The 26,211-nt window shown below is 43.8% G+C and overlaps 1 protein-coding gene across 2 annotated transcripts; it reads left to right on the forward strand.

Annotated features, from left to right (window-relative positions):
* Positions 1-1,127: 1,127 nt before the first annotated feature.
* On the forward strand, positions 1,128-23,856 carry TAGLN3 (transgelin 3). 2 transcript variants are annotated; one of them, XM_015405957.1, is made up of 5 exons: positions 1,128-1,204; positions 1,783-1,964; positions 3,048-3,222; positions 21,507-21,609; positions 23,498-23,856. In XM_015405957.1, the coding sequence occupies exons 2-5, from the start codon at positions 1,785-1,787 to the stop codon at positions 23,637-23,639; spliced, it is 600 nt and encodes a 199-aa protein (XP_015261443.1). In that variant the 5' UTR covers positions 1,128-1,204; positions 1,783-1,784; the 3' UTR covers positions 23,640-23,856. The 2 variants fall into 2 exon arrangements, with proteins under 2 accessions (XP_015261443.1, XP_015261442.1); XM_015405956.1 differs by lacking the exon at positions 1,128-1,204 and having other exon boundaries at positions 1,300-1,964.
* The last annotated feature ends 2,355 nt before the right edge of the window (positions 23,857-26,211 follow it).

Raw genomic sequence — 26,211 nt, forward strand, 5'->3', positions numbered from 1 at the left:
AAGATGCTGAGAATTATATAAGTTCTTGTATCCATGACTCCAGAATTTGGCAGACGAGAGAATCTGCAGAGATTAGGTTTGGTTGTACAAAGCCAAATATATATGACGTGGAAAGCATTTCAATGCTACTTAGTCAGTGCAGAAAATTGTATGCACATTTTGATGAAAAGATGCCTTTAAGACTGGGAATTTGGCTTTGTCATTGGGGAGCATTCCTCAGGGAACAGGAAACATGATCACCATGTTTGAGTGAGGACTATGCTGCTGGACCATACCACTTTAGAGAGCAGGCAGGGGTGTCAATGTTTAATTATATTTTTAAGGAAGGGCTCCCCCTGTACTTGATATCAGTGTTTGATAGTTCTTGTAATTAAGAGTCCCTTGTCCACCTCAAGATGTGCCAGCAATGCAGCCAGTGGCAAAGGAAGGCCCTATGTAATTATCCATGGAGAGATGAAGATCACTGAAAAAGTGACCACTTTCACGTCCCAAGCCAATGTAGTATAGTGGTTGGTGTATGGGACTAGGATCTGGGAGAACCAGGTTCCAATCCCCACTCTGCCATGAAAGCTTGCCAGGTGGACTTGGGCCAGCCACACACACTCACTCAGCCTAACCTACCCCCAAGAGTTGTGGTAAGGATAAAATGAAGAAGAGGAGCATGATATAAGCTGCTCTGGGATCCCACTGGGGAGAAAAATTGTGTATAAATGAAGTCAATAAAGATTGACATGTTTTGCCCACCTCAGCATTTGAGGCCTCTACTATGGCCTGTGCCTCAAGAATGTGAAATATGCTGTTCAGCTCTCCCATGCAGGTCGAGTGCGTGGGAATTGGGGGGAATAAATCCTATCCAAACTTCATGATGCTCCTTTTTAAAAAAACAAACAAACCCTGTATTTCAATTCTGTTAAAATTATCCTTGTCACCTTGTTTGAAAACAGTCTGTAAAGCCCTTGAAAACAGCACTGCTTACGGTTTGCCCAGATTTAAGTCCCCCCCCCATTTTAAAGAAAAATAGACAACAGCTATTCATCCTGAGAGTGTTTTAAACTGCCATCTTCTTGGGCACTATGACAACGGCTGCAGCATAAGAACAGAAGCGCAGCCTGGAAGGCCGGGATTGACAGCAGTGGAAGCCTGTGCAGAGGAGCAGGCTGCAGCAGAGCGAGATGAATAGGACTCCCTCGCCGGCTGTGACAGAGTAGGAGGAGGGCCTCTTTAATAGCTCTTAGCAACGCCCCTGCTTTGACCCTCCTCATCTGTGAGGAAAATCAAATCAATACACCCTCCTTCAAATCAGGATGCTTTTACAGCAGCAGTACCAAGAGCAGCAGCACATTGCAGCAGCCTTGATCTTGCCTTAAATTTTAACCAACATCTCTTGCTTCGATGGTCCTTGCGCCTCCAGACCTAGATCACTGCTGAGAGAAGCTCACTGCATCACTGAAAGGATCGCTTAAATCCTCCTGTATAGGGTTTTTTTTGTTCTTTAAACCCACCAAAATTACACTTCTGGATTTTGCTGGAAGATGCAATGTTAACCTGAAATGCTTACATCTCTTCCTGGCAACTGTAGGAACATCACTTGCAACCTCTGCTAAACTTCAATCGTTTTCTATATATAATCTTAAAATATTCGACATCACATTAAAAGACATAATCTGATTTTTTTTTACACTTGCGACATTTTTTTTTGAGCAGCTTTGGGAAGCTTTAGAATCTTTTTCCAGAGTGTTCTGCTCCTTACAAATTAAACAAAGTAGTTTTTCTTCCTCCTAGAGATGGCCAACAGGGGACCCAGCTATGGCTTAAGCCGAGAAGTCCAGGAGAAGATTGAACAGAAATATGACCCAGAATTGGAAAGTCGGTTGGTGGACTGGATTATTGTACAGTGTGGTGAAAATACAGAGCAGCCCCCTCCTGGAAGGCAACATTTTCAGAAATGGCTAATGGATGGAACAGTAAGTAACAGTCTGACGTTACAAATGCTTCTAATAGTAATGTTTGCATACAGTAATACTTGGTCCTTAACTTTTCCCATCTTTATTTACACTGGGTAAAGTTAATCAATTACCTCAGGTATTGTGCTTCTAAACATATTGCTTGGAAGTAAGAGATATTAACAGAGCAGTTCTAAAAAGAGTTACACCTTTCTAAGCTCATTCATTGTAATGGGTTTAAACTGTGGTACCCCACTTAAGATTGCACTATAAATCATGTTTTTTAGGAAGGAGGTATAAGATCACGTACTGTATTATTGTGAATTTAGTAATTCAGTTTCTTAACCTTGTATCTCTTATGAGGACTCCAGGCAGATAACAAAACATTTAAAACTATGATTATCATGATCTGGAGACCTTCACAAGAACAGTGAACATATGCTTGCAGAGACAGATGGATGGATGATTATGTAATATGGTAACTACAGATTACCATTTCTCTGACAATTAGGGCAGATTTTTTTAAAACCAAGCTTTTTAATACTAAGCTTATCTTCTTTAGAAACCAATTAATGCTATTTATCTAAAAAAAAAGATCAGAAATTTGTATGTGTACCATAATCCTGATCCAATTTTGGAGAGAACAATCACTATAAAGGCTTTAAATGATAGTTCATCTGTTTGCCAAACAAATACAAATATGCCAAGATTTATACAAAAGACTATTCCCTTGTGTTTTTTAACAGCAAACCAATTGGTGGTACTTAAGTTGGGCTCAGGCTAATTTTTACTCTCCCATGCAACTGTCAATTGTTATGTAATCTTTAGCAAATTATTTGATTTTGTACGCTCAAGTACATCCATGCATGTTTTGTCCAGCTGTGGATATGAAAGCTTGGGCTAGTTTTTAACATACTTACTGGAATTATTCTCAGTTGTATACATTTCTGGTTTTTTATTATTTTAATTAAAATTTACTGCTACTAATAGCATCAGAGTGACCATCTAGCATAAATTAAATAACATATATATTGGGTCTTCTGTCAACTGGAACTAATTTATTGTTTTCCCCTTTCAATTCTCCTTCTATCTTCAATGTCCCAGCTGCTGTGCAAGTTAATAAACAGTTTACATCCAAGGGGGAAGGAACCCATTCCCAAGATCTCAGAATCAAAGATGGCTTTCAAACAAATGGAGCAAATTTCTCAGTTCTTGAAAGCTGCAGAAATTTATGGAGTAAGAACAACAGATATTTTCCAGACAGTGGATTTATGGGAAGGTACATTTCTTTGTATATGTGAGCAATCACTGATGTGACAGTTGCATTCTTTGTTTTATGCTGCACAGATGGGTGTTAATCATGCATTTCTCTAAGGGGAAAAATCCCTAATGTCATTATCTTTCTCTCTTGTTTGCGTTGCCTCACTACCATGTTTTTCTAAGTGATTTGTTATCTTCTCTGAAGTATTTCTATTTTTTCCAGTACTTAATGGAATCTTTTGTGCTAAGTCATGATTAAATTAGATCACTCTGACAGGAATACACAAAAACCAAGAAGATGGCTGCAATAACCAAAATAGTTGCTTTGGCATAAACACCAAAATGTGATAATATGAAAAGTCTGTTTCCAAGGCTAAAACTTCTCCTGTGCTCAAGTGGGGCCAGTTTATGCCCCATAGTTAGGGAAGGAAAAATGGGAATCCATGCACCATTGTTTACATTCCTTCAGGGTTTAGTGCCAACTCTATTTGGCCTTATTCCACCTTTTGGGCCTGCATCACAGTCTGATGATAATAGTATTTCCTGGTTGGAGTGGGGGAATACCCTTGGTCCACCTTGGGTTTTAAAAAGGGGACTGAGGCTTTTGCTCGTGTTGTTTTTACACTGCTTTGTTACTGTTTGCTGTCACAACTGATGCTTTGTTTTGGGTAGGGACCCACCTGTGTCATGCCTCTGTTGCCAATTATTCCTCGCACACTTATGCAGCAGATGAACTGTGGTGGTATGCAAGCTGCCCTGCCGCTGTTGAGTTCAGCAGATTAGGCCTGAGCTCCAGCTACGGTAAAACATGCCAACTGGAAATATGGTCAATATGGCCTGCTTATTTACACAGTTCTCTGTGTTGGCTCTCTTATTTCTTCCACCATTTCCAAAGTGGTGGGCACCAAAATGTTATGTCAGTTTAAGGACAACTGGCCTGTTCAAATACTGGCTTCCATCTGTGTATTCATTCCATGTTTTAGAAAACATTTTTGCTAACTCTCTGCCAGTGTCCACAAGCCTATTTCTAGCAAAACTGATAGGCGACCATACTTTAGATCCTGGAACCTTATTTATACTTTAAACAGTCCTAATGGATTCTGTATGTGAATGCTGTACTTAAGATAGAGTCTTTGATGCCTGAATCAGTAGTTGCCAAATTTTACATCTCCAACTAACTTTTCCAGATCAACCCAAAACAGCCCGTGGTTTGTAGAGAATTTCCTGGCAATGGGCCTAGCTCATACTTTTTATGTAGTGCAATGTCCTTGCTGTTTTACTTTACCATTGCACCATGTGAAGTAAGAATATTTCCCAGAACATATCTGACATAACTCCTGTGGCTATACATTGCAGGGAAATATTAATAGTAGTAAGCAAACAGTCCTCCACAAGCTCATCTGCCATTATAGAGCTTCTCAATGAGTAACTTGTGATAAGCTTTCAAACATTAGCTTCCCCAATGGATATATGTCCAGTTTTCCTGAAAACCTCCAAGAAAAGTCAACCTAGAACCTCCCTTCTCAGCTTATTGCATTGTTGACCTGCTTTTAGATTGGTAAGTTTTCCTGATACATACATCAGTTTCTATATAGTTTAAATCCACTGCTTGCCCTATAACTGAGTTCTGGAATAAACATAAGAACATAAGAGATGCCAATGTTGGATCAGGCCAAAGGCCCATCCAGTCCAACACTCTGTATCACACAGTGGCCAGAAATACCAGTGCCATCAGGAGGTCCACCAGTGCGGCCAGGACATTAGAATCCGTCCCACTGTTGACCCACCCAAGCACCAAGATGACAGAGCATCTCTTGCCCCAGAGTCCCTATCTATACCTTGTGGCTAATAGCCACTGATGGACCTCTGCTCCATATGCTTATCTAATTCCCTTTTGAAGCCGTCCATGCTTGTAGCCGCTACCACTTCCTGTGGCAGTGAATTCCAAGTGTTAATCACTCTTTGGGTGAAGAAGTACTTTCTTTTATCCGTTCTAACCTGACCGCTCAGCAATTTCATGGAGTGCCCACGAGTTCTTGTATTGTGAGAAAGGGAGAAAAGTGCCTCTTTCTCTACCTGCTCTTTCCCATGCATAATCTTATAAACCTCAATCATGTCACCCCTCAGTCGTCGTTTCTCCAAGCTAAAGAGCCCTAAGCGCCTTAACCTTTCCTCATAGGGAAAGTGTTCCAACCCTTTTATCATTCGAGTTGCCCTTCTCTGCAATTCTCCAGAATAATTCTCCAGAATAATTTTTCCCCACAGTGCTAAACTTAATGTGTTTCTTTAGCCTTTCCTCATAGAATTTGCCTTCAGTACATTTTATTATTTTGCTACTCTGCAGTACTTTCAGCTTATCCATATATTTCTGAAATAAGGAATATCCATTTATTTATGTGTCTGGGTTATGGCATGGAATGAAGCAGATTCCATGAAGGAATGCTTGTAGGGACATCTGGTAACCTTGAATGGAAGCCACAAGTATCCACATTGGAAATACCATCTATCAAAATAAAGGTCTTCTTTCAACATCTTATGGATGGGCCACTTAGCTCTATTCCTAGCATTAGTTAACTCATATTATTTAAGTCCAGTATGTTATGGAGGTTGACAGTGTCTATCCAATAACTGTTCACATTATAATTCAGAGATTCATAGCCAAATTGGACATAATAGAGGAATCCAAATATTTATTAGTGAGTCTATTTGTTCATGTATGCAATAGGGGTTGGTAGTGTTTTGTTCAATTAAAATGGTGCCATCATGTAAGGAAAACTGAATTCAACCCATTCCCCTCTTCACTTTATCAGTGCAAATATAAGCAGAGTTAACTGTTTTATGCCCATTGGCTTCAATAAATGCGGAAGGGTATAACTCTACTTAACATCGCATTAATGTTTTCGTTTAAAACATTTTTCTCCCAACTTGTCTCTACCACTGTGAGTGAAGTTTGATGAAATTGCCTAAAGCAACAGAGTGCAACTAAGGAGGGACTGAAGAATGGGTTTGTTTCCCTTACCTGCATGCTTCATTTTCTGTTAAAAAACAGACAGCAACCCTGATTTATACATGAATAGACAGACATATAATAAATATATACCCTCATGCCATAATTAAGAACATAAGAGAAGCCATGTTGGATCAGGCCAATGGCCCATCCAGTCCAACACTGTGTCAACACAATGGCCAAAAACCAGGTGCCATCAGGAGGTCCACCAGTGGGGCCAGACTCCAGAAGACCTCACACTGTTGCCCCCCAAGCACCAATAATACTTGTTGCTAGGGTTGCCAGCTCCGGGTTGGGAAATACCTGGAGATTTTGGGGGTGGAGCCTGGGGAGGGCAGGGTTTGGGGAGGGGAGAGACCCCACTGGTATATACTGCCATATAGTCCATCTTTCAAAGCAGCCATTTGCTCCAAGGGGAACTGAGGTCTCTCTCCTGGGGATCAGTTGTAATAGCAGGAGACATCCAGGCAGCACCTGGAGGCTGGCAACCCTACTTGGTGCTTGCGGGGCACCAAGACTTAGTGTTCCATTTACACCTTACAGCTAAAAGCCACTGATGGACCTCTGCTCCACATCTCTATATCTAATTTTCAACAGTCCCCTCTGTGTGCAGATACTTATTTCCACAGATAGGGGGCACTCAGGGGGCTCTGTGGGTCTGAAGAAAAATCCAAAAAGTTTTTTTAAAAAACTCGGAGGGTTGAATCTCCCCCCAATACCTTTGGAAATGGCCACTGCAGGGATCTACTCCAGGCCCTGCTGCATCGACAGTGAGAGATAAACTGGCTGATAGCCAGAGTGAGGGGAGGAAGGAAAAGGCAGAATGAGCTTGGATTGGGGAGGATTCCTCCCGCAGTATGAATGGCTAAATAGCAGGAGATTAGGAGCCAGGCCTGGGACTAGGATTGCTTGTTCCAAATTGGGAAATTCCTGACAATTCTGTGGTGAAGTCTGAGAAGTGCAGAGTTGTGGGAAGGGAGAGGCCTCAGCTGGATATAATCCCACAGAGTCCATGTATTTTCTCTGGGGGGGATAGATCTCTGTTGTCTGGAGTTCAGTTGTAATTCTGGTGAATCTCCAGGTCCCACCTGGAGGCTAGCAAACCTAGGCCTAGCAGTACCCTCTGGGTGACTTGATACCACCTGACTTGCATGATTCAACTAGGCCTGACTGCTTGCTGCTGTTCAACAGCAGCCACCATATGAAAGTCAGTGTAGTATCATGGCCAGAGCTTCTTCAGAGTAGGGTTTTTGAGACACAGGTTTAGATCCCCATCTTGCTGTGGAAACTCACTGGGTGCCTTTGGACCAATCACATACTTTCAGCCTAACCTACCTCATAGGGTTGTTGTGTGGATAAAAAGGAGGAGAGAATAATGTAAACTGCTTTAGTCTCCACTGTGGAGAAAGACCATAGTTTTCCTCAGTAGAAACTGCAGGAGGAAAGGAGACAGAAAGCTGAAGACAGAGGGGCAGATAAAGGTAGGTTGGCTGTTGGGTGGGAAGGAGATAGGGATGCCAACTCCAGGTTGGGAAAGTCCTGGCTATTTGAGGGGTGGAGCCTGGAGATGGTGGGTATTGAGGTGGGGAGGGACTTCAGGTAGATCTAATACCATAGACTCCACCCTCCAAAACAGTCATTTCCTCCAGGGGAACGACTGTTGCCAACTTCCAGGACAGGGCTGGAGATCTCCTGGAATTACAACTGATCAGTTCCCCCGGGGAAAAATGGCTGCTTTGAAGGGTAGAGTTTATGGTATAGCCTGTTGAGGTCACTCCCAAGCTCAAACCTCATCCTCCCAAGGCTCCAGCCCCAAATCTCCAGGAATTTCCCAATATGGAGTTGGCAACCCTTAGAGGAACTGACCTCTGTATTTGGACAATCCATTCTGATTCCTGGAGAGTGGCTGCTGCCACTGCTGCTGTGCGAGAGGAGTAGATGGGAGGCCGGGAGAGTGATAGGCAGAAAGAGTGATGGGGTGGGGGCACAAAGGAAGTAATAGGCATGGAGGGGGAGAGAGAGAGTGAGGGTAATAAAAGGGGTGGCAGAAAGGCAAAAGAATATGAGAAAAGTAGGGGGGAGAGGAGAAGACGTAGAGGTGTGGGGAATGGGATAGCTGCTCCCACAAGTTTCTTGCAGGCCCCCACTTGTGTTTATCTAATCCCCACTTGAAGCTGTCTGTGCTTGTAGCAGCCACCACTTCCTGCGGCACTGAATCCCATGTGTTAATCCCATGTGCTTGTAGCAGCCACCACTTCCTGCGGCACTGAATCCCATGTGTTAATTACTCTTTGCGTGAAGAAGTACTTCCTTTTATCTGTTCTAAACCTACTGTTCATTAATTTCGTTGAGTGCCCACGTGTTCTTGTATTGTGAGAAAGGGAGAAAAGTACTTCTTTCTCTGCCTTCTCTATCCCATGCATAATTTTGTAACCCTCTTATCATGTCACTCCTCAGTCGTCATTTCTCCAAGCTAAAGAACCCAAACATCTTTATCTTTCTCCATAGGAAAAGTGTTTCATCCCCTTAATCATTTTATTTGCCCTTTTCTGCCCTTTTTCCAATGCTGTAATATCTTTTTTGAGGTGCAGTGACCAGAACTGTAGACAGTATTCCAAATGAGGCCAACACCATTGATTTATACACGGGCATTATGATACTGGCTGATTTGTTTTCAATTCCGTTCCTAATAATCCCCAGCATAGCATTTGCCTTCTTTATTGCCGTTGCACACTGGGTGGACATTTTAGGTGAGTTATCTACCATGATTCCAAGATCTCTTTCCTGGTCAGTCTCTGCCAGTTCGAACCCCATAAATGTGTATTTATAGTTAGGATTTTTGGCTCCAACGTGCATTACTTTGCACTTGCCTACATTGAACCTCATTTGCCATGTTGATTCCCACTTGCCCAGCCTCAACAGATCTTTCTGGAGCGCCTCACAATCCTTCCTAGTTCTCACTGTCCTGAACAACTTCATGTCATCTGCATACTTAGCCACTTCACCGCTTACTCCCAACTCCAGATCATTAATGAACAAATTAAAAAGCACTGGACGCAGTACTGAGCCCTACGGTACCCCACTGTTTACCACCCTCCACTGTGAAAACTGCCCATTTATACTCACTCTCTGTTTCCTAATTAATCAGTTTTTTATCCACAAGAGGACTTGTCACCTTACCCCATGACTACTTAGTTTACTTAGGAGCTTTGATGAGGAACTTTATCAAAAACTTTCTGGAAGTCTAGGTAAACAACAGCTATTGGGTCACCCTTGTCCACATGTTTGTTTACACCCTCAAAGAATTCTAAAAGGTTAGTGAGACAAGATCTTCCCTTACAGAATTCATGCTGATTCTTCCTCAGTGGCTGTTGTTCATCAATGTGCCTCTAATTCTATCTTTAATAACAGATTCTATCATCTTTTCTGGTATCGACATTAGACTGACCAGCCTGTAATTCTCCCTCTGAGGTGGAGGCCATCTTGTGGGTGATTCTCATCCCTCATCAGGGAGGCAGGACTAAGTTCAACTTCTTCCTGTTTCCTTTGGTGGTAGTCACCCTAGGCTCAGTTCTTTTCTTGCCTCAGTAGGGAGAGCACTATCTATTTTCTTCTCTTACTCTCTCTAATCTTGACTGTATACAAAACCCCCCCACCTCTCTCTCCCCCTCTTCCATTCTTCTGCCTCCCACTTAGGCAAGGGGGCATTTTCTGCAGCGGTCTCCTCCTCAGGAAGGCTCAGCCTACTCTTTCAGCGTGGTTCACAAAGCTGACAGTGACAGATTCCTCTCCACTCCGTGGATGGAAGCGGGTGGGCTCCAAGAAGACAGGCACGATTGTGCCTCACACAAAAGAGCCATGGCAGAGTCGGCAGCGCTCATAGAGGGACAGAGCGATGACGGCACCTTAAAGTGCGCCGAAACTTCTTCCCATGCTCAAATGGAGCTTGTGCCGGTAGCAGCGGCCATCTTGGATACAACTCGCCACATTACTCACAAAGACGGGGATGACATTCGGTGCCCAAACCCGCAACTTGAGCCCCCCAGGATCTCTGGTCAGAGCGGGGTTGTGCTGAATCGGCTCACTCAGTACAGCTTCACCCAGGGAGTCGGTGGCCTTCAGAGCAGTAATGTTGACCACGCCCCCCCCATATCCCCGGGCGCAATGGCTTTTTTTAGACCGGCAACGAGGGAGGAAATAGCCCATTTCTACAGGTCAAAGGGTCGCAGTTCTCGCCACTCCAGGTCGTCTTTGTCTCCCTCCCCCTCTCCCCCTCCTCCCAAGAGACGGAGGAATTCGGGCAGCTAGCCAACTAAGGCTGCTCAGAAAGAGTTTCCTACAGAGCACTCCCTGCATGATCTGCACCTTGATGAAGGGGATGATCTTTCTCAGCCAGGCAGTGAGAAAGAGGAAGGGGAGTTCTCCTCAAACCCAGAGGATGAGGGGGAGGGCATCCCTAAGGAAACTGTTAAGGAACAGTCCTTTTGATTTTTTAAGCCTGAGGATTTCTCCTACTTGCTGGCAAAAACCTTATCAACGCTTAAAATTCAGGCTTTACAGAAGGCTGGGAATAAATCCCTTAAGCTGCAAGAGCCAAATGAAGGTTCAGAGATCACTGATGAGTTCTTTCCTCCTGAGGATCATGCTGAAACAGCCTTTTCCTTTCTAGATTTCTATATGACGAAGATTAAGGCAAAGTGGGCAAAGCCTTTAACAAGCAAGCCAATCCCTGGGCATACTAGAAAACTGTACCCTTTAATATCCTCTGCCTCATCTATTTCAGGTTGATGCTCTGGTAGCGGCTCTTCAGTCTTCTGGCCTCCTTTCAGAGGATGGGTATGGCACCCTGAAAAATAACCAGGATAGGCTGACTTTGCCTTGAGAAAGTTTCACAAAAATGCCTTGGCTATTAAGGCCTCTGTGGCTTCCACTGTCTCTAGGGTGACCATTGTATGGATGCAGAAGTTAATACAGATGTTACCCAAAAATAACTACAGGTTGTTGGAAGGGGCCAATAGAATACTTAAAGCCATTTCTTATACTGCGGATGCTATGTTAGATACCACGGTCCTTGCTTCCAGAGCAATGGCCTCAGCTGCAGCGGCCCAGCACATAGTTTGGCTGAGAGCTTGGCCTGCAGATTACCAATCTAAAACTATTGTCTCCACCTACCCCTTTCAGGGAGACAAGTTGTTTGGGGACTCCCTAGGTAAAATACAGTGGAGACTTGTGATAAGAAAAAAGCCTTACCTAAGTCAGTGAATCTTGGGGACAGGAGAACGGCTACCTCCTCCTCCTCATCCTTTCGCCCTTAGTACATCCAGGTTCAGACCAGACAATAGGCAGCCTTCTTTGGGGAACAACAAGCATTCTTTTCACCGTGGAGGGTTCAGTGGCAACAGATACTCCAGGCTGACTGGGAACAGACAAGACAAAGGGGGAGACCCCAAAAACCCTAAGGCATGACTGTCTGACCCATCCTGTGGGGGGCGTCTCCTCTCTTTCAGACAGGAGTGGTTTGCCTCCCATCCAGACACGTGGACCAAAGACATCGTTAAAGAAGGCTACAAAACAGAGTTTCTTTCAATTCTGCCTCAACGTTTCGTTGTCTCCCCAGTTCACAGAAATCCAGTGAAGAAGACCAGAACCCGGTCAGCGATAGATCACTTATTACACATTCGAGCCATAGAACCTGTTCCCACAGGAGAATGTCAGGCTGGGGTCTACTCCATCTTCTTTACGGTCCCCAAGAAGAACGGGGACTGGAGGGTGATCCTAGATCTGAAATACCTCAACAGGTATGTAAATGTCAAACACTTTTGCATGGAATCCTTAAGATCCATAGCAGAGTCCCTGTTACCTGGGGAGTTCCTCTCTTCCATCGATTTGATGGAAGCATATCTACACAGCCCGATTTCCCCTCAGCATCGGAGGTTCCCACGTTTTTGTGGGGGGGAGGAACACCTGCAATTCTGGGCACTACCCTTCGGCCTATTGTCAGCTCCACATGTGTTCACGAAAACTCTGGTCCATCCTATTGTTTGTCTCTGGGAACAGGGCATCCATGTCCATCCATATTTCGACGACATTCTGATCTGCTCCCCATCGAGGGCGCAGTCCCAGGAGGACACAACCACGACTATTCAATGCCTACAAGACTTTGGCTTTCTTGTCAACATGCAAAAGAGTTTCCTGACTCCCTCTCAATGTCTGGAGCATTTGGGAGTGATAATGGACACTCACACAACAAAACTATATCTCCCCATGGAGAAGGCGAAGAAGATCAAAGCGTTCACAACGCAGATCATCCAGGTGAGGTCCTTGTCCCTATACACTCTGACCAGGATGATGGGCCTCATGGTAGCTGCCTTCGATTCCTTACAGTGGGGGAGATTTCACTCCCAGCAACTGCAGAAGTTCCTACGTCCATACCAGAACTCCATTGCCCTGAAAATGGAATTCTTCTTGAAAGTACCACTTCAGGTGAAGGCAAGTTTCGCTAGTGGACCAAGATGTCCAACCTATCTCAGGGTAACCTTTTGGATACAGAACCAGGTCCAGATCTTCATGGATGCCAGTCTGTCCAGATGGGGGGCCACGCTTCACCATCAACCAGTTCAGGGCAAATGGTCCTAGGCAGAGAAGGCCCTTCCAATCAACCTCTTGGAACTTCAAGCCATCCAGCTGGCACTCCAGCATTTTACGTGTCAAATCCAGGGGTCCTACGTCCTTATCCAAACCAACAACATATCTGCCAAAGCCTACTTGAACAAACAGGGGGACTTCAGGTCCCGGGCCCTACACCGGGAAGCGACCCTCTTGCTGCATTTGCAAGAGAACAAGTTGGCCTCAATCAGGGCAGAACACATAAAGGGCACTGTCAACAGAAGATCCAGGAAGGTGAGTGGTCCCTACACAAGAACACTTTCCGTCTGATTCTGTCCAGGTTGGGAACCCCCCAAGTGGACCTCTTTGCTTTCCCAGAAAACAAGCAACTGGACAGATTCTATACCAGGTTCTATCATCCTTTAACAGGGGAGATGGATGCTCTTCTGTCTCCCTGGCCTGCGGGACTACTCTATGTGTTCCCTCCACTGCCGGTACTTCCCAGGCTTCATCGAAAAATAAAAGTGTTGAAGGCAGAAGTCATAGTAGTGGCACCATATTGGCCTCTTCGACCATGGTTCACATCGCTTCAGGAGATGGCGGTGGCTCCTCCCTTCGTTCTTCCAGTGTAAGAAGACATGCTACTCCAAGGCCCAATTCACCACCCCGATCCAGGGTGGTTCTGCTTGATCGCATGGAAGTTGAAAGGGACAAGCTCCTGAGTCTAGGTTACAGTGTGCCAGTTGTTGAAATGATGATGGCCTCCAGAAAACCGTCCATGTCTTGAATCTACAATGTTACATGGAAGGCCTTTGTCGGTTGGTCCCGCAGGAAGAAGATTGATCCGCTACATCCCAAGATTCGATCCGTCTTGGAGTTTCTCCAGGAGGGCTGCTCCAGTTGTCTTCGAGCTACAACCCTCAGATGACAGATGGCGGCCTTGGCTTCGGTACTACCCAGGTACAAGGGTTTGCCTATATCTCAGCACCCCCACGTCTGCCATTTTTTGAAAGGGGCATCATTTAGGGATCCTCCACAGAAACACAGGTTCCCCACATGGAGGCTTAATACCATACTTTCAGCACTGACAAAGGGACCCTTTGAGCCACTGAAAGATATTTCCCTAAAGTTCCTGAGGATGAAGACCTTGTTCTTAGTGGCCATTACTTCGGCCAGAAGGATCTCAGAGTTGGGTGCCTTGTCCATTCAGAAGGATCTCTGCGTTTTCCATAGAGATAAGGTAGTCATAAGAATGAATCCTTCCTTCTGCCCTAAAGTGAACACTGTTTCATAGATCTCAGGAAATATGCCTTCCTTCCTTCTCACCAAATCCCATGCATCCCAAAGAAAAGATGTGGCATACGTGAGAAGGGCACTCAAATGCTACATTCTGAGAACAGCATTCATTAGACGAACAGAAGCTAATTTCATCAATATTTCTCCTCCCCATACAGGAAAAAAGATGTCTATATCAGCTATAAGTTCCACTATTAGAGCTTGCATCACCGAGACCTACAAGAGCCTGAACATGAGAGTTCCTGAGGGCATCATGACCCACTCGTTACACAGTGCAGCTACTAATGCGGCTTTCTCAAATAGAGCTTCAGTGGAAGAAGTCTGCAAAGTGGCAACGTGGTCTTCCCTGTCCACCTTCATTAGACACTATAAAGTCAATGTGTACAATTTCACAGATGCAGTGTTTGGTCGCCGAATACTGCAGTCGGTGTTGTCTGCGGTTGATGACCCCCCCCCCCAGTTTTTAGGGACATTGCTCTGGGAGGTCCTACAAGATGGCCTCCACCTCAGAGGGAGAATGACCATTGGTACTCACCGTGAAAGGTCCTTCTCCTCTGAGATCTGGAGGACATCTTGGCCCTCCTGGGTCATCACCTTACCGCAAACCTTCTGGTGGCAGTCTGGCAACCGAAACAGAGAGAGAGAGAAAATGTGGAATTCAGATCTATATGTTGAAAAGAGAGAGTTCTTACCTTGGTTTTTCTTCCTGTTCCAGTTAATGTTATACTTATTGTTCAAGTTATTCCCTTCTTCAGCATGGTTACCCCAGTATATAGCTTTTGGAGCAGCAGAACTGAGCCTAGGGTGACTCCCACCAAAGGAAACAGGAAGAAGTTGAACTTAGTCCTGCCTCCCTGATGATGGATGTGAATCACCCACAAGATGTCCTCCAGACCTCAGAGAAGAAGGAACCTTCACGGTGAGTACCAATGGTCGTTTCCTGGATCTCCTCTGGAACCCTTTTTAAAGATGGGGGTTACATTAGCTACCTTCCAGTTCTCAGGAATAGAGGCAGATTTTAATGATAGATTGCATATTCTTGTCAGGAGATCTACAAGTTCACATTTGAGTTCTTTCAGAACTCTTGGATGTATGCCATCTGGGCCTGGTGATTTGTCAGTTTTTAATTTGTCCATCAGTTGAAGGACCTCTTCTCTCATCGTCTCAATCTGACTCAGGTCTTTCAACACCCCTCCTGAAATCAGCGGTTCTGGAGTGCGCAAGCACCTTCCATCTTTGTCAGTGAAGTCAGAGGCAAAAAATGTGTTCAGCTTCTCTGCCATTTCCCTATCATCCTTTAGTAATTTTTTTACCCCTTGGTCATCCAAGGGCCCCACTGCCTCCCTGGCTAGTTTTCTGCCACTAATGTATTTGAAGAATTTTTTTATTGTTGGTCTTTATGTTTTTTTGCAATATATTCTTCATAGTCCCTTTTTGCCTGTCTGATCAACAACTTGCATTTTATTTGTCACTGCCTGTGCTCCTTTTTATTTACCTCACTCAGCCTAGCCTTCCACAGCTTAAAGGAATCTTTCTTACCTTTTACTGCTTCCATTACTTTGTTTGTTAACCATACCTATTTGTACCTTTACTAACCTGCGGTATACATTTTATCTGAGCTTCTAGGACTGTAGTTTTAAATAGTCTCCAGGCTTCCTGAAGGGATTGGACCCTCCTTACTTTTCCTTTCAGTTTATTCTTCACAAGCACTCTCATTTCTAAAATTAAAAGTGGTTGTGTTTGTCTTTTTGGGCAACCCCCTATTTACATAAATGTTGAACTTAATAACATCATGGTCACTGTTCCCAACCAGTGCTATCTCATTAACATTTCTCATCAGGTCTTGGGCATTACTTAGGACCAATGTTCCCTCTAAGCTATGGAGTCTTGTGAGCAAAAATTCTACTTTGTGAGCTACTGGCATTAAAGTTGTGAGCAAGCGATTCGGTGACTGTGTAAATTAGTTTGCTCTGGAGCCGTCCTTCCTGAGCTAAGAGAAAAATCTGTGAGCCAGAGGCTAAAAAACTGTGAGCTAGCTCACACTAACTCAGCTTAGAGGGAACACTGTTTAGGACTAAGTCCAGGATTGCCTCTCCCCTGGTAGGTTCTGTGACCATCTCCTCCATGGCACAGTCACTGAGAATATCTAGAAACCCAATCTCTTTCTCCTGTCTTTAACACATATTGACCCAATCAATGTGTGGGTAGTTCAATCACCTATTACGACTCAGTTATTTCACCTAGCTGCTTTCCTTAATTCTTTTGCTATTTTTTAAATAATCCTCTAATGTTTGATCTGGTGGGCGATAAACTCCTAGAGTTAAATGTCCTTTTGGGCACACTGTTTTCACCCATAGCATTTCTGTGAGTGAATCTGTTTCTCTTACATTCTCAGTCTTACTGGACAGTATACCCTCTCTGACATACAGAGCTACTCTACCTCCGATCCTTCCCTCCCTATCCTTCTGTTTTAATTTATATCCAGAAATCACTGTATCCCATTGATTATCCTCATCCCACCAAGTTTCGGAATGCCCACAATGTCTATGTTCTCTTCTGACACTAGGCATTCCAGCTCCCCCATTTTACTCAGATACTTCTAGCGTCTAACTTGGCTCTCAGGGAGGGTTAAAGGACAGAACTTGTATGTGGCCTTGTTCTATTCTTTAGGAAGCATTCTTGAACATGTAGTTTAGCTGTCAAAAAATCTTGTGGGAGATCTCTGATCAATATCTCAACATGTTAAACATTAAAAAGCATCTGCAAAATACATTTGGCTTATGGTCATGGCACAAGAAGGGCAATTAAATCCTATATTATGTGTACCATCTCCCAGGGTTGCTACCTTCCAGGTAGCACCTGGAGATCTTCCACTATTTAGTGTAGTGGTTAAGTGCCAGTTTGGTGTAGTGGTTAAGTGCGCAGACTCTAATCTGGGAGAACCGGGTTTGATTCCCCACTCCTCCACTTGCAGCTGCTGGATGACCTTGGGCAAGCCATAGTTCTGTCAGAGCTGTCCTTGAAAGAGCAGTTCTCTCAGAGTTCTCTCAGCCCCACCTACCTCACAGGTTGTCTGTTATGGGGAGGGGAAGGGACAGGAGTTTGTAAGCTGCTCTGAGACTCCGAGTGAAGGGTGGGGTATAAATCCAATCTCCTCCTCCTCCTCCTCCTCCTCCTCCTCCTCTTCTTCTATTTCAATTGATCTCCAGACAACCAAGATCAGTTCCCCTGGATAAAATTGCTGCTTTGAAGGGTGGACTCTGTGGCATTATACACTGCTGAGGTCCCTGCTTTCCCAAACCCCACCCTTCCCAGGCTGCACCCCCAAAATCTCCTGGTATTTCCCAACCCAGAGCTGTTAACCTACTTTTAACTGATATAATTACTTCTTGGAACTATTAGAAAAGACTGAGAACACAACTACCCGCAATAAGATCGGGGTAGTTACTTCTATTGAGAAAGTGATGTCAACTTCATGACCCTATCTAAACTAGTCTCCCTCCTGGTGACCGCTTTTTAATGTTAAAGAAAATGCGAGGATGTCCAAATATAGATTCTCCTGCATAACTTGATGTTTGGCCATTTGGTTTGAGTGGGGCTATTGTTCAGTGGAAGAGCATCTGCTTCACAAGATTCAGTCCCCAGCATCTGCAGCTGAAAGGATTAGGTGATGCGGGTGATGTGAAAGGCCTCTGCTTAAGATGCTGGAGATCTACTGCCAGTCAGAGCAGATAATGCTGCCCTTTGATAGACCAATAGTCTGACATAGTATAAGGTAGCTATATGGGTGTGGTAAAAGGCTGAACTGAGGGAAGACTAAACATTCAGGGTATTTTATATTTGTTGGTATTTCTTCTTGTTCGGTTTTCTGAATGCTGGTCTGAAGCATCTTTCATTTTCAATCATTTGGAGAATCAGCTAGCTAATACTGGCTCTCACTTTATCCTTAATTTGGTTTTCTACATAGGCCTTTTCCCTCCCTTCAGCACCATGTAGGGTCAAATTACATAATCATTGTAATCCATTGCATGGTGAATTGTTTCAAATACCATGTAGTGAATAGTTATGAACATCTTCCAGAAAAGTAGCCACATTAAGGCCTACTTCATGCATGACATTTTTCTCACATGGAGCTAATCTCCGTGTATAGGAAAAGCATGTGCACAGCAGCTGTCTAATCTGTGTGCTTGAGTCAGGATAAACTCTTGTTCCCCACCAGAAGGAAAAACAAACACAAGCTCTTATAGCCAATGCAAGCCCTCTTTCTTATTTGAGATTATTGTCTATCACTTTTCCTGTTTATTTTGTGTTTTAAATTAGACTGTCAGCCCAATGAGTTTGTCTGCTCATTTATCTACAATGCCTTGTACAATTTAGTCACTTTTGTAGATACTAAATTATGATGGGCAGGGAGAAGTGAGACACCTCTAGCTAAAGGCACCGCCTCAGGAGGTATGAAGCAACCTCTGTGTCCTCACAGAAACAATTTCTGCTTTGCCCTCATGGAGTGGCTGAGGCAGAAGAGTAATCAATAATCATTAGGGAAACAAGAAATGCTGCTCAATAACTGTTCTATGGAGGAAATGTTTCAGTGCAAAAGAACAAGCATGATTTTTTTAAACCATCGCACTTATGGAATGGTATTTTAATAGAAACAGGAGGATGTTTGATATACTGATTTATCTTCATTTGATCAGGAAGCTTGAGTTTGTGGATTAGAATGAAACAAACAGCATTGATAGCCATTTTCAACTGTCAGAGATGGTTGTATGATATACAAAAGAACTGGAAAAGTAGCAATTATCTTTGCCTGTGACCTTGACTAGCAACTCTCCAACATAAACAGTACTGGACCCAGGCCTGTAGCTACAGTGGGGCATTTTGGGGCTCTACCCCCTCAAATGTGAGGCATGCCCCACAACAGCTGCTGCCCCTCTCCCCCCTCCCTCCCCTCCTGTGACATTAAAAGGGCCCTCCAGCTGATTGGTGGAGCATGTGACCCACTGATCAGCTAGAGGGCCATTAAGTCGTGCAGCTGCCTCTCTCTCTCCCCTCCTCCAAGATTTAAAGGGCCCTCCAGCTGATCAGCAGGCCCTTTAAATCTTGCAGGAGGGGAGGGAGAGGGGCAGCTGTCAGCTGCACGCCTTCCCTGAATTCCAAGCAGTGAATTTACTGCTTGGAGTTCAGGAAAGGTGTGCGGCCGCTGCCCCTCCTCCCCTGCTGCCCCACAAAATTTTCCTATGCCCCACCAACCCAAAATTTCTGGCTACGGGGCTGACTGGCCCCAATTTACCCAATATAGGTGAAAGTTTTGTCAATATTAGGGAGAACTCTAAGGGGTGCTCTGAAATCAGGAAAACAGCATCAAGGAAAAGTAGGGTTGCCAAGTCTGGGTTGGAAAATACCTGGAGACTTTGGGGGTGGATCCAGGGAGGGGAGGGGCCTCAGCATGGTACAGTGCCATAGAGTCCACCCTTCAGAGCAGCCATTTTCTCCAGGGGAGCTGATCTCTGTCAGCTGGAGATCAGTTGTAAAAGTGGGAGATCCCCAGGCCCCACCTGGAGGCTGGCAACCCTATGGAAAAGAGATAAACCATTCTCATCTCCATGTCATATTTCGGATCCAAACTGACTCCCTGTGGAAGCTATTTAGCTATAAAAATGCTGGTGAATGCCAGTCGGAGATCTAATGTCTTCTGTACTTTGACTCTAAGCCTAACTATATGTCACATTTTTCCCAGGTCCATGTATTGTATTATCCATCAGGGAAACCTAGATCATCAATGCAAGTGGAGCCACCAATGGGGCTAATAGCTCCCTGTTATCATTTCAAGCTGGCAAAACAGCACAGGGAAGAAGACATAAGCAACCTCTCCCTGTGCACCATGGTCCCAATCCAAATTGAACCAGTGGATTTAATTTCCTAGCATGGAACTTGGAGTACTTCAGCAGAATTTTGCATAGATTAGAATTTGTACTGTGGTAGCTAATAAAAATTACTTTGCTATGTACGAAATAATAGAGAACCTGATCTTATAACCTGATCCGAGAGCCAGCTTGGTGTACTGGTTAAGAGTATGGACTTTAATCTGGGAGAACCGGGTTTGATTCCCCACTCCTCCACATGCAGCTGCTGGTGTGACCTTGGATCAGTCACAAGTTCTCTCAAAAGAGCTCTTTCAGCCCCACCTACCTCATCCTGGGGAGAGGAAGTGAAAGGAGATTGTAAGCTGCTCTGAGACTCCAAGTGAAGGGCAGGGTATAAATCCAATCTCTTCTTCTTCTTCTAGGTGGAACAAAGTAGCATGCAGTCTTAGAGATCTTACAGGTAGTGGAAGAGCAACGTATATTGCTCCTGAAGCAGGAGGCAGGAGCACCCCTTTACTATGTTTATTTCCGCTACTAGTTTTACTGGTTGCTGTTTCAAAATGTTGAGGATGTATTTTATGGCTGATGGTTTGAATGATTTTAATTGTTGTGTGTTTTATTTTAAAGTTGTATTATTATTGTCTTAACTAATGCTGCTAACCACCTTGAACAGATTTTGGACAATATGGATATGCAGGGATGGCTAAGGTGTCCCTGGACTTACCAGCAGGCATTGGAAAATGGCTGACTGGAGCCCCATGGCAAAGGTTGGCACAGCTCTCTGCTGCCATCTCGCACACAGCAGCAGAAGCAATAGGAGATACAGGCAGGGGACATTCATGCCTGCCACCTGTGTTGGCCTGGTCCTTTAAGGAGCCACATTTGTCTCTGATGCCAACTGGAGAATGGGCCATCCAGCCCACATTTGGCCTCTCGCAGGGGCTGCTCTCTACTGTGAGAAGCAGGCAAGCCCTACTGGGCAGGTATGTGTACTTGGCTGGCATTGTAGGAGGCCAGCAGGAGGAGGGAAGGCTAAGCCCTGCAAATCTCCGAGGGAGAGTCTAGAGAGAAGGAAGTGGCAGTCAAGGATGAGTGATAACCTCCATTCCTCTTTACACTCTGAGGCCAGCTGAAGGCCTAAGGTAAGAGAACGGTGCTGAAGGGCATCCTGGCCCAGATTCCCAGTGCAGACTGAGGCCCGATGCCCTCACAACAGAATAAACAATTTACAACAAAATAAATACAATTGAGACAGGTTTCAGTGGACAGAGCCAAGGAGATGAGGCAAATGGTTTCGTTTCCCAGATGCCCTGTCACTCTTCACTTTGCCAGCTTCAAGGACATGATGTGACTCCATGTGAACAATGGAGCACTTTGCCAGGTGGAGGTGGGAAATGTGGCTGTAAGCCACAGGCCTCCTCCTGATATAGTGCCTCAAGACACAGAAAATAGTGAAGTGAAAAGCTTTGGTATCTATGGTTCTGCTGAATAATTTTGAAGTGAAAAATGTATTTTCTGCATTTGTAGGAAAAGACATGGCAGCTGTGCAAAGAACTTTAATGGCTTTGGGCAGTGAGGCTGTCACAAGGGATGATGGGTGTTATAGAGGGGATCCATCCTTGTTTCACAGGTAAGGATCATACTTCATCATTCCCTGATAACAGTGTTAGGACACATGTTAAAGGTGTTATTTTCAACAAACCATTTTCAACCTTATGGCACATGTGGATTTAGGGCATTTTGTGGGGGATATTTTCAGATTTATTTTTTTTTTTGGCATCCTAGATGCTCTATTCAAAACAGATTTAAAGGTTTGTTCCTAGATATTTTCAAAAATAAAATTTGGAAAATCACAAACCAGTCTATTTTGAAAGCATTTGGCCTATTTATTTTTGTGTTTAATCACCTTTTAAAAAACAAACCACTCACCTTTATTTATAAAAAAAAAGTATTGAAAAGATTTGTGCCAAATGTTTATCTACTCCTCTACCTCCTTTAGTATCACCTATGCTTTCCATTTGCTCTATAGCAGCAGACAGTCTCCCACCCCACCCTTGATAATTTGAGGAGCAGGATTTAAAATGTGGGGAAGATATGGTCAATGGTGATGCTCTAGGAATTTACCCAATCTCTGTGGTAAAGATAATAGAGATTGAGGAGATTTCTAGAAAATCGCCCAGAATTGATGTCACATCAATCTGGAAGTGATGTCACATCCTCCACGCCACTCTAGGAATTCCTCCAATCTCTATTGTAAAGACCATAGGAATTGGGGAAATTCCTTGAGCATCACCTAGAAATTACATCACATTCCCCTGAAACTCCACTTCCCCCAGGCTCTGCCCCCCAAATCTCCAAGCATTTGTTGGTGAAGGGCTAGCATGCCTAGTATCACTCTGATTTCCTGTAGTATATCCTGAGCCTGTATGCCTTTGTGACTAGGCTTTTAATACCAACCAGTGCATTCTTTTGTCATTTAAACTACAGTGGGAAGCATCAGTCTTGAGGACAAATCAGTCGTTTGAACTGGCAGAGAATGATTATGAATCAAAGCAACTTAGCTAGCTACTTAGAGTCTATAGAGTTACTTAGCACACTCTGTATCTCACGTGGAAAGGAAATTCTAGGCAATGGGAAGATTTATGATTTTGTTCTCCTTTAAACATTTTAATATGTGTGAAACCTTTAATGATGTGGGCATGAATATTTACTAGGCTTGTTTCAAAGGGCCGGTCAAAGTATTTCCCTCCACACTTAAGCCTTTGCACAATAATAGCAATTTCTTTTTATGGGAAAACAAGGAATGAGAAGGAAGGATCCGTGACAGAGTACATGTTTTCTTGCAGAAGTTCCCATGTTACCTTCCTCGTGCCTTTTTTATTGCCATTGAGGCAAGCAGCAGTAGTTATTGTGGCCACTGTTTATTAAGGAAGTGTGCTGGAGATCCAGTCAGGTTTTTTCCCCCTATCATCTTGCCTGTTTTGACCCATATTCCGCTATGATTTCAAAGTTTCAAGGGGTTCAGGATTTTTATGACAAGACAAAGTTTTTCAAAGGATGAGGAAAAAATTGGAAATTGGAATATGTGATCAGTGCATGGTACCAATAGGCCTTGTGCCTTTGGCCCAAAATAAAGCAACAGCCACTAACCGTCAGATGGAACCATTCCTGAAAGAGATCAGAATGTTATTATAATGTCTGGGAAGTTTCACTTGTCCTTGCATTTGGGTAAAGTGGAAATAACCATGACCACAGAACTATAAATGATCTAGTTGAAGCCCAGTACTTATGCAATTGCATAGCAGGTTGTTTCCCCCCAAAATTCTCAAGTTTGTCAGGGTGAGGGAGTATATCATCTGAAAATGGTCAGCAACCTTTTTGTGACTAAAAGAGGTACCTTGCTTTCTTTAATTTTTATTTCATTTTAGTTGCTTGTACAACTTACCTAAGCACTCAAAGCAATGCACAAAGACAATAAGTAATCCTGTACATGTGACCTGTACAACCCATCTTTACAGGAAAGCACAGAAGAACCGGCGAGGGTTTTCAGAGGAGCAACTTCGTCAAGGACAGAATGTCATTGGCCTGCAAATGGGAAGCAACAAGGGCGCCTCCCAGTCTGGGATGACGGGATATGGCATGCCAAGACAGATCATATAACTCAATCTTCCCCTTTAAAACACAGACACGCACACAGACACACTACAGCATGGCTTGACTGGGGGGAAAATAGCTAGTTACTGTTCATGCTAAAATCTGCTTCTAAATTTCCCTTTTTGAGATTTTTGGATATATTTTTTCAGCTGCAACCTTTGGGTCTAAACTGTGGATCTGTGTTTGTTGTGTGCCAAGTCACACAACACGCTGGTGCCACATGATGTTCAGTTTTGAACTATGCAAAGACACTGTTCTTCTGTATTTATTTGCAATTTTGTTACCTTCTGTATTTGTGTCTTATTAAACTTGCTCTTGCCTCCTCAGTTATCTTGTTCTCCATTCTAATTATGATATCTGTTCTTCTAAAAATAAATATCACACAAAGGTGTGTTCCATACACAATCCCTGCTGTGCAGTGCAAGCATACTCTGAATAAGTTTTTCTGTAAGAGATGATTGAATAAAAAGAACACACCTCACAATACTTGAGAGAGGATTTAATCCTGTACCTTGGATAGTTGATGCTGATCAAGATGGTCCTACTAATTGCTAGTCTCCCACCCACTCTGAAGATGATTGTGCCTAGAAGAAATTAATCAACAAATCCCATCACAGTAAAAGGTGAGTTTAGTATAAACTGGTAGTCAAGAGCATAGTTAAAGATATGCAAAGAACTCTTCCAAAATGAAGCACTGGAAAATCAGTTTCCCAAAAGGGAATAGGCATATCAAAGGATCTGCTCAATTACTCAAAATGAAATTGGAAGGAAAATCCATTTAAATATATATTTCTTATTGGTTCCTTACATAGCTAGTATGTTGGGTTTAGCCAGGAAACTAGCATCCTATGGGAAATTGAGAAGTTAAATAGCTGTGGATCATCTTCTAGTTGAGTAACTGCTTCTAACTGTGTAGTCAACCCCTGTTTTTTGGATGTAATGTAGTACTAATCCTCAGAAGCACGTTTCCCTGTGGAATATTATAGCATTTTGCCCATCCAAGGCCAAATTTGGAGACAGAATTTTAATCTTCACCACCAGCAGAAATCCATTCATTACCTACCTGTCCACAAAAACGAAGCAAGAGTATATGTAAAAAGATTTAAATCATGTGAATTGTGTCTTTCAGAGTCCACTCAATGCTATCTAGAGTTATGGCACAATAATTCATATAAGCATTCCACTAATATGTCTAACTGCCCTTGACTTCGCCAATCCAATGGATTGAGACTGCATTCCCAAGTTTATTTATTGCATTAGATTTTAAACTGCCCTCCCCCTGCCAGGACAGGGCTCAGGGCGGTATACAACATAATGAATTCCTATCATACATAGTTAAAACAATAAAAACACAGTGATTTGCCTAAATGATGGTGCTAAAAGTTCCAATAGTGCCATTGCCTCACGGGGGGGGGGGGGGAGTGCCAGGAGAATGGAACCATCACTGTCCTCAACCAAATGCCTGGCAGAACATCTCTGCCTTAATGGGAACTGCATCAAGTCCCGCAGGGCACGGATGTTGTTCGGCCGAGAATTCCACCAGGTTGGAGCCAGGGCAGAAAACGCCTTGTCTCTGGTCAAGGACAGCCAGATATCTATTGGGGCTGGAACCACCAATAGGTTCTGATCTACTGGACGCAATGTTCTTCTGCGGGTATACCAGAAGAGGTGTTCCTAAAGATATGTGGGTCCTAGACAGTTAAGGGCTTTAAAGGTCAACACCAGAACCTTGAACCTGATCCAGTACTCCACTGGAAGCCGGTGCAGCTGACGCAGCACCGGATGGATGTGTGCTGTACATGGCGTCCCCATAAGGATCCGCACCACTGCATTCTGTAGTAGTTGGAGTTTCCAGGTTAGTCTCAAGGTAAACCTAAACTCTTAATATTCCAATGATTGTAATGGAGCTTATTTCTGAGTAAACATGCCTAGGGTTGCCCGGTCCCAGCGGGGGTTCTCCACTTTTGGGGGCTTCTGCCCACCACTGGCCAGCTGGCTGGTAGGGAAAACCCTGCCCCCATACAGCCACGTCAAGACACAATGCCCCTGATGTGATGATATCACCTGGAAGTGACATCTTCACATCGGGGACATTGCACATCCTGCTCTGGTTTGAGGGCAAAACTGTATGGTAATTTTGCCCTTAAGCCAGAGTGTTGCTGTGCTACATCGCTGACACAATGACATCACTTTCGAGTGAGATCATCACATCAGTGATGTCCTAGAATGCCCCCCAAATCCCCTCATCAATGTTGCAAAAGGACCTGGCAACCCTAGATTGCACCCATATAATTGTCTCATATTAAAGATGGGTTGGAGACCACTATATTTTTTAGAATCAACCAAATGAGGCAAAATATAGTAAAGTTCTTAACTGTCCTGAGTGCTTGTATAGAGATTGACTGGCTATTTTCAATCTAAATGAATTTGAAATACACAGAATCACAACATATGGAAATCAGAGAAGTACCAAGATTTGTGAACTGTACTAGCTTTTTCTTCACTGTCATTTTGAGAGTTGTTACATAATTAATTTTAGCTAATATTCTTAATTTAAGTAGCACACCCATTGGGTTAT

The sequence above is a fragment of the Gekko japonicus genome, unplaced genomic scaffold (genome assembly GCF_001447785.1).
Source record: "Gekko japonicus isolate JY-2015 unplaced genomic scaffold, Gekko_japonicus_V1.1 scaffold365, whole genome shotgun sequence".
Classification (NCBI taxonomy): domain Eukaryota; kingdom Metazoa; phylum Chordata; class Lepidosauria; order Squamata; family Gekkonidae; genus Gekko; species Gekko japonicus.